Raw genomic sequence first — 15137 nt, forward strand, 5'->3', positions numbered from 1 at the left:
TTGTGCAAGTTATAGATATTTGCAATTCACAAATCAACCCAGAATTATTATTCTACGTTAAAAGGAAAATCTGGATTTCATGAAAATTTCTGATACTTAATTTACTAAGTACCAAATTTGAGTTCTTAGTCTTTTTTTGAATCTTTGCATCTGGATATCAACTAAAATCAGCAATTTGAGCCCCATTCTGCAATTCAGTATACTTGGCTATTAGGTTTAGTCCCTGAAAATAACGAATGCTTGCCCTTTGATTCTAATGCATAATGAATGCCTAGGAGGAGCAATAAACAGTGGTTTTGGAAAATAAGAGAGTCCTAGCTAAATAGACTAGCTAAAATGGCCTGTCCCATTCTTACATTGTATATAGCTTGGATAGTTATTCTGGTACTATTTTATATAAGAAATTAGAAAGTAGTTATTGAAAATTTAACTCTTGCAGTGAGAGTTGAGCCCAACTAGCTTCAATATACTTGAAGTCAGGATCATTTTAAACAATTGGCTATCCTGGACCTTGTAAATTTGTCAAGGCCTGCAAATTAAAAGACAGCTGTATTAGAATAATGGGATTATGATTTCTCCATCCTTTTAAATCCAATTTTCACAAAAAAATTTTGGAAGTGGTATAATAATGAAGGATGAATCATTCTTCAATCATATGCTGTTTTCTCTCATTAAATTAGAAGGAAACGCTGGAAACTCACCATTTGAGCAAATTCTAAGGATAGATCTGAAGAAGAGGCTAATTAAAGCAAAGGTTGATAGGTTTTTGATTAGTAATGGTGTCAAAGGTTACAGAGAAAAGACAGGTGAATGGGGTTGAGAGGGATAATAAATTAGCTATGATTAAACAGCAGAGAGGATATTATGGACCAAATGGCCATTTGCTCCAATATCTTAAGGTCTTATGATGAAATTTTATTGTTTGAACATAATATAGCAAGAAGAATTTGCATGGTGTCTCATGATCTAATGTGCAAGGGTTTTCAGAGGTTATCAATATCAAACACGGTCAGCAGTCTGATTCCTGAAGGCATATCTTTAAATATTATGTCGATTATATGGTGATTTTTTTTTACTCTTTCAGCAACTTAAGATATTTCCAATTATCTATGCAAGATGCATAAAAGGAAGCAAATGAAACAGTTCAAGAGCTCCCTCATTTAAGTTGGATTCCATGCTTTATATCAACCAGATACATATTGCAATTCTCAGATGCTAGTTGAATTCTTTAGCAAAGTTACCTAAAATGGTCAATTTTATCTGCACAATATACTTATCTGCTTCCATTTTACGTAGCATCTGCAGAAGCGAAGAAGAAATAATAAAACTATATTAAAAGTTTCTACTTCCAAGCTATTATTCAAAAGCTACATTGGTAATTAAAAAGCCTGGATTATTGATTATGTTAATTCAAAGCGAGTACAAAATATGTAGGCCAAACAACAGTTCACGAATTTGTTTCATTCCCTGCATCCAACTCCATTTTCTTTTCTTGGGAGGTTATTCAAATATTTGTTCGTGCTATCTGCACATAGATGACAGATGAATGATCTTCCTTTGAAGAGACCAGGTTCTGATGAATCAAAAAATAACGATGAATTGGAAATTATTTGTTGTTGTATCCCTGTACGTCAGTAAACACCTCTATAAATTTGTTGCAGGAATTAATATTGACAGATATGGGAGCTCTCCAACAAGACTCAATGCACTTACGGTTTTTGAAGTTTGGTTAGCAGATTGCAGACTTTGTCTGTGTCCTGTGATAAATTAAAAAAAATCACAATTAACAATTTACACTGGCATATACTCTGATAGAGGAATCAACAAGGTACAAGTATCCTGAACACACCGAAGTCACAGAAAACAATGACACTGAATACAGTGGATTCCGTTTAATTGGGCCAATGGTTAATCAGGGCAGCTGCTTATTTTAGACAAATCTTAAAGAACAAAAATATATCAAGAAAATAGCAGGGATTTTCTTCATTTTTTGTGGGCAATATGCTGCTTAATTTGTGCAGGAGTCTGTTGCCAAACATTTTCCAACTAGTTTCAGTCGTGTGCACATTACATGGTTGTTAGACACTACACCACACTTAGAGCAACAGTTTTTGAAAAGCATCGGTTGTCTGTCTTTCTGTTTAAACAGCAGTGAGTTTTGTTACTGATAGTTGGTGAGAAATAAGCAGTAAGACAATTCAGAACTGTTTTGCTCACTGTAGTGTCATGCATTCAGGCTTGGAATTGCCAGAAATGGCCGGGAGTGAAAATGGAACGGTTTCACTACTTCAACAAGTCAGAAACTACAAAGAATTTGAAGGTTGAATGTTACTGTTGGTCCCCACCAGACATTCAGCTCTCACCTGTGGCTTCAAGTAGCTGTTTGTATGTAATGGTGACCACACCTTGGTATACTGCTTTGACTGATGTGATAAACCAGGTGACAGTAGCCAGTGGGTCTCATATGCTTGTCCTAGCATGCAAAGTTAGCTCTGATAGACTGGATAGATGAGATCTACAGTGAGATCCAATGGCCAGGAAGGTGGTTCTCCAACACTTCTTGGAGGGCAAAGCGAGTGACGAGGCACAGATGAAGTTACCATTATCCACTGTAACCAGGGAAGACCCTTGTGACAACTACTTGTCTCTCTGGATCTAGTCCTCTGCAGTTAAGAGAATGGAAATTCCCCCGTGCAACAGCTTTTTGACTTTAAAAACTCTCCCATACAGATTTCCTGTCATCAGCAGATATGATGGACAACCACCAGAGTACCAATAGTGTTCTAATTTTTCCCATATTTTATTTTTATGCCATGAACTCCTACTATTAAGCGAGGGGTCTGTGGACCCCAGACTGGGAACCCTGGATTTAAATACATAATTTGATACTCAGTTAAATGATACTTCGTCTTTTTTGATACCTTTTTAAATTATCTTGTCGGTTAATAGGGGCAGCCAATTATCGGACCAAAATGCACTGGTCCTGACATGTCCCAGTTAACCAGAATCCACTGTATTTGGCAGTGCAAATCATAAACATCACTGAACTGCTACCTCCTCGGTGTTCTCACCAACGTCCAATTTCCCTGTGCAACATCTCCGTGATTCTCAAAATGGGACCTTAGTCACTGCATTTTCTGCTTGCTGCATTGCAGTGTTTTACTACTATTTGCTTTTAACACCATACAGCTGCTGCAGGGGCAAATATTGTTCATGATATTTTCTTGAGTTCTTTTAAATTGGGAATTCCATGTGGATATTCTGAGGTTGACGGAAAAATGAAATGAACAAAGTAAAAAGTATAAATCTCTTTCACGGTCTAAATCAAGTTGCTAAACATTTCATTTTGCAGAATGTGGCTCAAACTTCTGATCTTTATTTGTTATTCATTGCCTGCATTCTCTGATCCAATTAAGAAGAGAAAGGTCTCCAATTGCATATTTCCTAACCCTAGACATCTGGATGTTTCATGAACTTAAGAATCTTCCTTCAAAGTACAATAGTAATCTTAGGTTGCTTTCTTTTGAAGTTCTTGAATAACTAATTGATGTGTGTTTAGGCAGAGCTTTTAGAATCTCAGAACATCCCAAAATGCTCCACAGTGATTAAGTGCTTCTGGATTGTAGTTATTTTTTGCAGTGAAAGAAGCCCCGTAATCTAGTTGGCAAAGCAAGCTTTCCACAAAGTTATATGAGACTGATTGTGTACTCTAGTCCAAAAATTGGGCTATATCCAATTTAATTCAATGCCGAAACATCAGATTATATGTCACCACATAAACTGTGAAACCAGGGCATCCTTGCTTTAAGAAAATGATTGACCTTTGCTTTTACAATATGTTGAATAAGGTATATTTTGAAAAGAAGTACCATTCTCAAATGCAGTCTCACAAGCGTACTGTCATAGTCAGGAACACATGTGCAATGTTACTTGTATGCTGACCTGTGGAGATGGAGCAAACCAAGTTGGGGGAGGGGTCAGAAAGATGCAAAAAAAATGGGCAGGGAGGTCACTGATCTTGAGGTGGGGAGGGTTGGGTAGGAGGGATATGAAGAAATTGATTGAATGGTGCAGGACTCCTGAGGGAAACTCTCTTGAGTATGGAGTGGACAGTTTTCCTCTTGCGCTATGAGTAGCTTACAGAAGCCCAAAATGTGTACAGTGAGCTGTTGGGACTAAAAATTTATGGAAATAAAAGGAAAAGAAAATTTTTTTTACACATAAAATAGAATCTTGGGACACCTTAGATTAGTCAGGTTCCACTGGTTTCAAGATGACGGCTCTCCTCGGTGAAATGTGTCTTAATAATATAGGCTGTAAATTATTAAGGCTTTTGATCCAAATTAGCTGATATGTAAACAATATACATATTTTAATTAAAACACACAAAATGTTGGAGGAACTCAGTAGGTCAAGCAAAATCAATGGAGTGGAATAAAGAGCCTACATTTTGGGACAAGGCTCTTCATCAGGACTGGAAAGGAAAGGGTAGGAAGCCAGAAGGTAAATATTATATGTATAAATTTTCTCAGGGAAAAAGACAATGGCGTCAGTGTGATTTCTGACAAGAACTGTTCTGGGAAGAATACAAGTACTGATAAAAATATGAGAACAAATACTCACTATGTGCTCTTTAACACATAAAATGTATAAATGGATTCTCCTGAAATAAATTTTAGGCCTTTTTCTTAATTATGTTAATTGGTATAGGACATCAGACTTCAAATTCCTTTCATTACTTCACAATTTAGCTGGGGAATTTTATGTCCCTTATACAACATGTGTCTTGGTTTAACCTCTGACCTGAAAGGCAACACTACCAATAATATACTACTGAGTTGCTACATCTGCCCAGAGCTCTGGAGAGGCTGTTGAATCAACTCAGACGAGGCTGCGCTACCACCCAAGGCTCAGTTGTCTGACCCACTGTGTATTAATGGACAGAGTGAAGGGCTTTATCCCAAGACTGTCTGATGCTGTTATATATTTTCCAAAGAAAACAGGGTTTCAGACCCAGTGCTAATAAAACTCAACTTGAGAAAAAAAAATCAGAACTAAAAGAAGAGTTGGAAAATTATGCCTCTGTACCACCTGGTGCATTCTTCCGGAAGGAGATAGACTCATAATGAATATCTTCCTCTGTATCTGCAGAGATGAGATAGAAATTAAGAATTTGATTTTATATGCAGAGGCCTTAACAAAGCAAAGATAATGGATTAGATCTGAAGTGAAAACGTCATTGTTAGGTGAGTAACATTACCAAGGTTTTAAATTTAAGTAAAATAGCTTATTAATTAGTTATGTTGCTAACAGCTTAGGTAAGATCTTTCTTATCGTCTCTTAATATACTTGTGTTGATATTATTTTTCATTCTGTTTGTGATAAATGTACTGTGTTATGCAGAATGATCCCGGAGGAATGTTGTTTCATTTTGCTGTATACATGTGTACGGTTGAATGCCAATAAACTTGACCCTCAATTTGAATTTTCATCAGGCCAGCTCCCTGCTGTCCTTCAAAACATTTTCAATTTACCAGCAAAACTGGTCTCAACTTTTGTAGCCTCCATGAAGCATTGGTCTAAATTACACATTCAAAGTCATAGCTGGGAATTGAAACCAAGGCTTTTTATTTCCAAAGCAAAGGGTCTTGCAAGATTAACTCTGTTGTGTGATATTACAGACTGCATGGTCTCAGATTTATTAAACAGAGCAAGTTAAGAATATAGCTGAATTATGTATTTGTCTCAATCTTACTCCTTTTTCCCCCTACCTCCCTTATTTCTCACTGGGCTGTGATTCCACAAAGTTTCAAGGCAAATTTAGTACCAAAGTACAAATATGTCAACATAGAGTACCCTGAGATGGATCTTCTTGTGGGCATTTACAGTAAATACAAATAAACTGAATAGAATAACTGAAAAAAACTGCACACAAAGATGGACAGGCAAACAATATACAAAAGTCAACAAATTGTGCAAATATAAAAAGAAAAAAAAAGAAAGATAGATAGATAGATAAATAAATAGATAGATAGATAATACTGAGGACATCAGTTTTAGAGTCCTTGAAAATGAGTCTTTAGGTTGGGTCGAGTAAAATTAATCACTCTGATTCTGGAGCTTGATGGTTGAAGGATTATATCTATTTCTGAACCTGGTGGTGTGGGAGTTAAGGCTCCTCTGCCTCCTTCCTGTGAGAAGAGGGAGGAGTGAGCATGGCCTGGATGGTGAGAGTCCATGATGATCAAGGAGTGACAGCCACCAATATACAACATAAAATTCCCTGTTCCTGTGTGAAATTGAACAAGTGTTGGAAAAGTGTGTGGTCATATGATCTCAAAGCCAAGCATGGACCTAACATCTACACTTGTTGCTTCAGGCTTACTTGACTTTGGAGATTCACATGAAGAGTTACTTTATGAGATAGATTAGCTTTATTTGTCACATTAAATCAAAATATTGAAAACATATAGTGAAAAGTGTTGTTTGCATCAACAACCAACACAATCCAGAACACTTCTGGCTTCAACATTACATGCCTACAACTTACTAACCCTTACTAAACCGTACTTCTTTGGAATGTGAGAACCAGCGGAAACCCACACAATGATGGTAGAAGGGACAAACTCCTTACGGACAGCAGCAGGAATTGAACTGAGATCTTACAGCTGGCACTGTGGAGCATTACAGTACCTGCTAGACTACCACGCCAAACAGTTGGGAGAGTTCAACAGCCCATGAAAGGTAAGAGTCAGAACCATTAGAAGTGAATTGGGTGGGTAGACTGTAGAATAGACACTCTTGACAGTGAAATAGGGCTTGATCATAATGATCTTTGCCATGAGGAAAACCTTAATAGCATCCAGCTCATCCACAGATTGTACATTTGGGTACTTGGATAATGCTCAGGATGTTTCCAGGACCTAGGATGGCGGCCTGGAGCTACATCTCTTCCAAAGGAGGTGTAAGGCACTCCTTCCCTCCACTAGCCTGTAGGTCACCTTTGAACAAGGTGAAGTATCTGTTTAGCAGCCCCCCTCACCCCACCGATCAGGGTCACGTGAAGTCATGGGAGCTAGTGATGGATGGTCATATGAGCTACTGATACGTATCACAAGTCCTGGTTATGTGACCACTGATGCCAGGAGCTGAGTTTACAGACACAGATCAGCAATGATCTTATTGAATGGCAGGGCAGGTTCAATGGGCCGGATGGCCTACTCCTATTTCTTATGTTCTTATGCCAGCCAGACAATCTCTGAAGAGTAATCATAATGGCTGAGTCACCCATCTTGTGGAGACACTGCCCAGAAGGAAGTAATGGTAAACTGCTTCTGTAGAAAAGTTTGCCAAGAACAATCATGGTCATGGAAAGACCCTGACTGCCCACGTCATAACAGCCCTCTCACTGCTACGGGTGGAAGTTCCCACTTGCTTTCAAAAAGGAAACAATTATACCACTGCCCAAGAAGAATAGTTTGGGCTGCTTTAATGACTATCGCCCGATAGCATTCACATTGACAGTGAAGACATACTTTGAGAGGTTGGCCATGACTAGACTGAACTCCTGCCTCAGCATGGACCTGGGCCCATTGCAATTCGCCTATTGCCAACATAGGTCAACGGCTCTCCACACGACTTCAGACCACCTGGACAACACCAACATCAGGACGCTGTTCATAGACTATAGCTCAGAATTTAATAACATCCTTCCCACAAACCTGATTGAGAAGTTGCAGAACCTAAGCCTCTGTACCTCCCTCTGCAATTGGATCCTCGACTTCCTAACCGGAAGACCACAATCTCTGTGGATTGGTGATAACATATCCTCCTGGCTGACGATCAACACTGGCGCACCTCAGTGGTGTGTGCTTAGCCCACTGCTCTATTTTCTCTAGGCATACCATCTATAAATCTGCTGACGATACAACCATTGTTGGTAGAATCTCAGGTGGTGACGAGAGGGCGTACAGGAGTGAGATATGCCAACTAGTGGAGTGGTGTTGCAGCAACAACCTGGCACTCAATGTCAGTAAGACGAAAGGGCTGATTATGGACTTCATGAAGGGTAAGTCGAAGAAAAACATACCAATCCTCATTGAGGGATCAGAGGTGGAGAGAGTGAGCAGCTTCAAGTTCCTGGGTGTCAAGATCTCTGAGGATCTAACCTGGTCCCAACATATCGATATAGTTATAAAAAAGGCAAGACAGCAGCTATACTTTATTAGGAGTTTGAAGAGATTTGGTATGTCAACAAATACACTCAAAAACTTCTATAGATGTACCGTGGAGAGCATTCTGACAGGCTGCATCACTGTCTGATATGGAGCGGCTACTGCACAGGACCAAAAGAAGCTGCAGAAGGTTGTAAATCTAGTCAGCTCCATCTTGGACACTAGCCTACAAAGTACCCAGGACATCTTTAGGGAGCGGCGTCTCAGAAAGGCAGCGTCCTTTATTAAGGACCTCCAGCACCCAGGGCATGCCCTTTTCTGACTGTTACCATCAGGTAGGAGGTACAGAAGCCTGAAGGCACACACTCAGTGATTCAGGAACAGCTTCTTCCCCTCTGCCATCCGATTCCTAAATGGACGTTGAAGCTTTGGACACTACCTCAATTTTTTAATATACAGTTCTGTTTTTGCAGATTTAAAAAATCTATTCAATATACATAATTGATTTACTTGTTTATTTATTATTAAGTTTTACTTTATTTATTATTTTTTTCTCTCTCTGCTAGATTATGTATTGCATTGAACTGCCTCACTTTTTATCTGTCTCTACCGTCGGCCCTGACAGGGCATTCCACGCACCCACCAGTCTCTGTGTAAAGAACACATCTCTGCCATCCTCTCTATATTTCCCTCCAAACACTTAAAATGATGCCCCCTTGTAATAGCCATTTCCATCCAGGGAAAAAGTCTCTAAATATCCACTATATCCATGCCTCCTATCATCTTGGAAGTCTTGATCAACGCACCTCCCATCCTCCTTCAATCCAAAATGAAAGATAACCATATAACCATATAACAACTACAGCACGGAAACAGGCCATCTCGGCCCTTCTAGTCCGTGCCGAACTCCTACTCTCACCTAGTCCCACCGACCTGCACTCAGTCCATAACCCTCCATTCCCTTCCTGTCCATATAGCTGTCCAGTTTAACTTTAAACAACAACATCGAACCTGCCTCAACCACTTCTGCTGGAAGCTCGTTCCACACAGCCACCACTCTCTGAGTAAAGAAGTTCCCCCTCATGTTACCCCTAAACTTTTGCCCCTTAACTCTCAACTCATGTCCTCTTGTTTGAATCTCCCCGTCGCTCAATGGAAAAAGCCTATCCACATCAACTCTATCAATCCCCCTCATAATTTTAAACACCTCTATCAAGTCCCCTCTCAACCTTCAACGCTCCAAAGAATAAAGACCTAACTTGTTCAACTTTTCTCTGTAACTTAGGAGATGAAACCCAGGCAACATTTTAGTAAGTCTCCTCTGTACTCTCTCCATTTTATTGACATCTTTCCTATAATTCGGTGACCAGAACTGTACACAATACTCCAAATTTGGCCTTACCAATGCCTTATACAATTTCAACGTTACATCCCAACTCCTATACTCAATGCTCTGATTAATAAAGGCCAGCATACCAAAAGCTTTCTTCACCACCCTATCCACATGAGATTCTACCTTCAGGGAACTATGCACCATTATGCCTAGATTCCTCTGTTCTACAGCATTCTTCAATGCCCTACCATTTACCATGTATGTCCTATTTTGATTAGTCCTACCAAAATGTAGCACCTCACACTTATCAGCATTAAACTCCATCTGCCATTTTTCAGCCCACTCTTCTAACTGGCCTAAATCTCTCTGCAAGCTTTGAAAACCTACTTCATTATACACAATGCCACCTATCTTAGTATCATCTGCATACTTACAATCCAATTTACAACCCCATCATCCAGATCATTAATATATATGACAAACAACATTGGACCTAGTACAGATCCTTGAGGCACACCACTCGTCACCGGCCTCCAATCTGACACACAGTTATCCACAACTACTCTCTGGTGTCTCCCATCCAGATACTGCTGAATCCATTTTACTACTTTGATGTTAATGCCTAATGATTGAACCTTCCTAACTAACCTTCCCTGTGGAACCTTGTCAAGGGCCTTACTGAAGTCCATATAGACAACATCCACCGCTTTACCCTCGTCAACTTCACTAGTAACCTCATCAAAAAATTCAATAAGATTTGTCAAACATGACCTTCCACGCACAAATCCATGTTGACTGTTCCTAATCAGACCCTGTCTATCCCGATAATTATATATACTATCTCTAAGAATACTTTCCATCAATTTGCCCACCACTGACATCAAACTCACAGGCCGATAATCTGAGCTTGATCAATCTATCTTCATAAGGCATGCTGTATGTTCCAGGTGGCTTCCTGGTAAATCTCCTTTTCACCTTCTCTAAAGCTTCCAAATCCATCTTATAATGAGATGACCAGAACTGAACACAATATTCTAAGTGTGGTGTAACCGGGCTTTTATAAGAGTTGTAATATTACCACAGCCTCTTGAACTCAATCGCCTGACTAATGAAGGCCAACACACCATATGCCTTTTAACAACCTGATTAATAACTTTGTCTTTGGTAATAAATTCCACAGATTCACCTCCTTCTGGCTGAAAAAATTCCTGTTCATCTCTGTTCTAAAGGGAGACCCTTCTATTCTGAGTGTGTGTCCTCTGGTGCAAGACTCCCCCACTACTGGGAACATCCTCTCCATGTCCATTCTATCAATACTTTTACATGCAGGAGAATGAGTTTTATATCATGTGCTTGTGGAGCTTTCAAACCATACAAACTTGAACCAGAGTTTACACTGATCCTTCCAAAGAGATCTCCTCATCTTCTTGAACATAGAACATAAAATAGTACAGCACAGTACAGGCCCTTCGGCCCACAATGTTGTGCTGACCCTCAAACCCTGCCTCCCATATAACCCCCCACCTTAAATTCCTCCATACACCTGTCTAGTAGTCTCTTAAATTTCACTAGTGTATCTTCCTCCACCACTGACTCAGGCAGTGTATTCCATGCACCAACCACTCTCTGAGTAAAAAACCTTTCTCTAATATCCCCCTTGAACTTCCCACCCCTTACCTTAAAGCCACATCCCCTTGTATTGAGCAGTGGTGTCCTGGGGAAGAGGTGGTAGATATCCACTCTATCTATTCCTCTTAATATCTTGTATACCTCTATCATGTCTCCTCTCATCCTCCTTCTCTCCAAAGAGTAAAGCCCTAGCTCCCTTAATCTCTGATCATAATCCATACTCTCTAAACCAGGCAGCACCCTGGTAAATCCCTTCTGTACCCTTTCCAATGCTTCCACATCCTTCCTACAGTGAGGTGACCAGAACTGGACACAGTAGTCCAGGTGTGGCCTAACCAGAGTTTTATAGAGCTGCATCATTACATCACGACTCTTAAATTCTATCCCTCGACTTATGAAAGCTAACACCCCATAAGCTTTCATAAGTCGATGGATAGAGTTTAAGAGTCACGAGGTAATGATCTGTGTACATGTACCCCCAGATCCCTCTGCTCCTCCACACTAGTATCCTGCCATTTACTTTGTACTCTGCCTTGGAGTTTGTCCTTCCAAATTGTACCACCTCACACTTCTCCAGGTTGAACTCCATCTGCCACTTCTCAGCTCATTTCTGCAACCTATCAATGGCCCTCTGCAATCTTCGACAATCCTCTACACTATCTACAACACCACCAACCTTTGTGTCGTCTGCAAACTTGCCAACCCACCCTTCTACCCCCACATCCAGGTTGCTAATAAAAATCACGAAAAATAGAAGTCACAGAACCGATCCTTGTGGGATACCACTAGTCACAACCCTCCAATCCGAATGTACTCCCTCCACCATGACCCTCTGCCTTCTGCAGGCAAGCCAATTCTGAATCCACCTGGCCAAACTTCCCTGGATCCCACGCCTTCTGACTTTCTGAATAAGCCTACCGTGTGGAACCTTGTCAAATGCCTTACTAAAATCCATATAGATCACATCCACTGCACTACCCTCATCTATATGCCTGGTCACCTCCTCAAAGAACTCTATCAGGCTTGTTTGACATGATCTGCCCTTCACAAAGCCATGCTGACTGTCCCTGATCAGACCATGATTCTCTAAATGCCCATAGATCCTACCCCTAAGAATCTTTTCCAACAGCTTTCCCACCACAGACGTAAGGCTCACTGGTCTATAAATACCCGGACTATCCCTACTACCTTTTTTTGAACAAGGGGACAACATTCACCTTCTTCCAATCCTCCATTACCATTCCCGTAGACAACGAGGACATAAAGTTCCCAGCCAGAGGCTCAGCGATCTCTTCCCTCGTCTTGTGGAGCAGCCTGGGGAATATTCTGTCAGGCCCTGGGGACTTAACCGTCCTAATGTATTTTAATAACTCCCACACCTCCTCTACCTTAATATCAACATGCTCCAGAACATCAACCTCACTCATATTGTCCTCACCATCATCAAGTTCCCTCTCATTGGTGAATACCGAAGAGAAGTATTCATTGAGGACCTCGCTGACTTCCACAGCCTCCACCTTTATCTCTAATCGGTCCTACCTTCACTCCTGTCATCCTTTTGTTCTTCACATAATTGAAGAATGCCCTGGGGTTTTCCTTTACCCTACTCGCCAAGGCCTTCTCATGCCCCCTTCTTGCTCTTCTCAACTCCTTCTTAAGCTCCTTTCTTGCTACCCTATATTCCTCAATAGACCAATCTGACTCTTGCTTCCTAAACCTCATGTATGCTGCCTTCTTCCACCTGACTAAATTTTCCACCTCACTTGTCACCCATTGTTCCTTCACCCTACCATTCTTCATCTTCCTCACCGGGACAAATTTATCCCTAACATCCTGCAAGAGATCTCTAAACATCAACCACATGTCCATAGTACATTTCCCTGCAAAAACATCATCCCAATTCACACCCACAAGTTCTAGCCTTATAGCCTCATAGTTTGCCCTTGCCCAATTAAAAATTTTCCTGTCCTCTCTGATTCTATTCTTTTCCATGATAATCCTGAAGACCAGGGAGTGGTGGTCACTGTCCCCCAGATGCTCACCCACTGAGAGATCTGTGACCTGACCCGGTTTGTTACCTAATACTAGATATAGTAAGGCATTCCTCCTAGTTGGCCTGTCAACATACTGTGACAGGAATCTGTCCTGGACACACTTAACAAACTCTGCCCCGTCCATACTCTTGGAACTAATTAGGTGCCAAGCAATATTAGGGAAGTTAAAGTCACCCATGATAACAACCCTGTTATTTTTGCACTTTCCAAAATCTGCCTCCCAATCTGCTCCTCGGTATCTCTGCTGCTACCAAGGAGTCTATAGATTACCCCCAACAGAGTAACTGCTCCCTTCCTGTTTCTGACTTCCACCCATACTGACTCAAAAGAGGATCCTGCTACATTACCCACCCTTTCTGTAGCTGTAATAGAATCCTAGACCAGTAATGCCACCCCTCCTCCCCTTTTTCTCCCCCTCTTTATCCCTTTTAAAGCACTGAAATCCAGGAATATTGACTTGGCTTCTTGTTGACAGTTGAATATTCAGCAAAATGATTTGACTCGGGGGAAGGTGTCTTGTTGGATCGTGGAAAGAAATATTTCTAATTATAATGTGAGAAATGTAGGCTCAATTATGGACAAAGCAATATGGCTCAACTATTGTTGTTCAGACAATAGTTAATCTTTTGTTTAAAAACTTTTCAGTGATTTTAAAAGCTGATTAGTGGTGTTGAATTGTGTTGAGTGGTAGACAATATATCATAATATGGATAATCACTTTGACCTGTTACCATTGAGATCTAGGATGATCAGAAACATGGACTCATTGTTTGAAAGAAAACATTATTGCTTGAAAGCATTGCTTTGACTATGGAGGCCTAGTCACTGCGTATATTTAAGTTGATTGGTTCTTGCTGAGTCAGGGCATGAAGAATTATGGGTGAAGGCGGGAGACTGGGATTGACGGAGAAATGGATTAGCCATGATGAAATGACAAAGCAGACACAATAGGCCAAATGGCCCAATTCTGCTCTTATATCTTATGGTTTTATGGTCTTCAAATATTGCTCTTGGTAGGTTAAATCTTTAGCTCAGATTGTGATTAGCTATGTCAGTTGCTGGTGAAACTTTGTGACGGGATTATGATATCCCAAGAAGGTAGCGAGGAAGTGCAATGGGATATATAGTGAGGTTATTATTTATATCATTAGTGGAAAACCATGACAAACAAGGTGTGCTAAACATGTTCAGATTGTTCAGTATTGTGGTTTCTCAATGTTTATAGAGATTGATGATAAAGGTAAAATTATGACATTGATGTCACATGCAAAATCTGATAATTAATGGAAGCACATCACATTCTGAGTAAATAACAAATGTATTTCACAGTTGAGGTGTAACAGGATAAAAGTACAATAGTGTAATAAGAAGGGAAACCTGAACTGCCATAAGCAAATGGAACACACATGCAAAATAATTTTTCAATAATACCTTGGATTTGATGGAGTTCATTGACATTCGAATAAAGGTGAAATTCTTCTTGTATGTTTCCCTCTGAGTGCTTCTGCTCTTCCAAATCTGTCCAGACAAAGAACTCTTCTTAAAATTAATTTCACTTTGCTTTCAATTTCATACATTCAGCAGCACAAACCCAAAACTGAAAATTTTCTGAAATCGGTTCCAAGAGTAACAAAAATTATGACTCTGTGCAATTAATATTTTTGCAGTCACACCGTACAGATGTTGATTTGCTTGCCGTCCAATTGTTTTTAGCTACATGATATTTGCTTGAAGTCAACTCCCACTTCAGGTAATAGGCACATATTTGATTTAAATAAGGGACAAGGCCTCTGAGATGGCTAACTGACACTCTCTGAGGCTTTACCTTATAATTAATGGAAGCACATCACATCCTGAGTAAATAACAAATACATTTCGCAGTTGAGGTGTAACAGGATAGAAGTACAATAGTGTAATAAGAAGGGAAACCTGAACTGCCATAAGCAA

At 40.2% G+C, this 15137-nt stretch overlaps 1 protein-coding gene across 4 annotated transcripts in view; it reads right to left on the bottom strand.

The window, feature by feature from the left end:
• Positions 1–15137, bottom strand: part of LOC140200886 (uncharacterized) — a 78688-nt gene continuing 63551 nt past the window's right edge. For 3 of the 4 annotated variants that reach the window (XM_072264528.1, XM_072264530.1, XM_072264526.1), the window contains 4 exons: positions 14622–14708; positions 5092–5145; positions 1714–1757; positions 1–1573 (listed from right to left, as the gene is read on the bottom strand). In XM_072264528.1, coding sequence (XP_072120629.1) covers positions 1505–1573; positions 1714–1757; positions 5092–5145; positions 14622–14708 — 254 coding nt within the window. In that variant the 3' untranslated portion in view covers positions 1–1504. The remainder of the gene's footprint in view (positions 1574–1713; positions 1758–5091; positions 5146–14621; positions 14709–15137) is intronic. The other variant, XM_072264529.1, reaches the window with a different exon arrangement.

This window comes from Mobula birostris, chromosome 7 (assembly GCF_030028105.1).
Source record: "Mobula birostris isolate sMobBir1 chromosome 7, sMobBir1.hap1, whole genome shotgun sequence".
Classification (NCBI taxonomy): Eukaryota; Metazoa; Chordata; class Chondrichthyes; order Myliobatiformes; family Myliobatidae; genus Mobula; species Mobula birostris.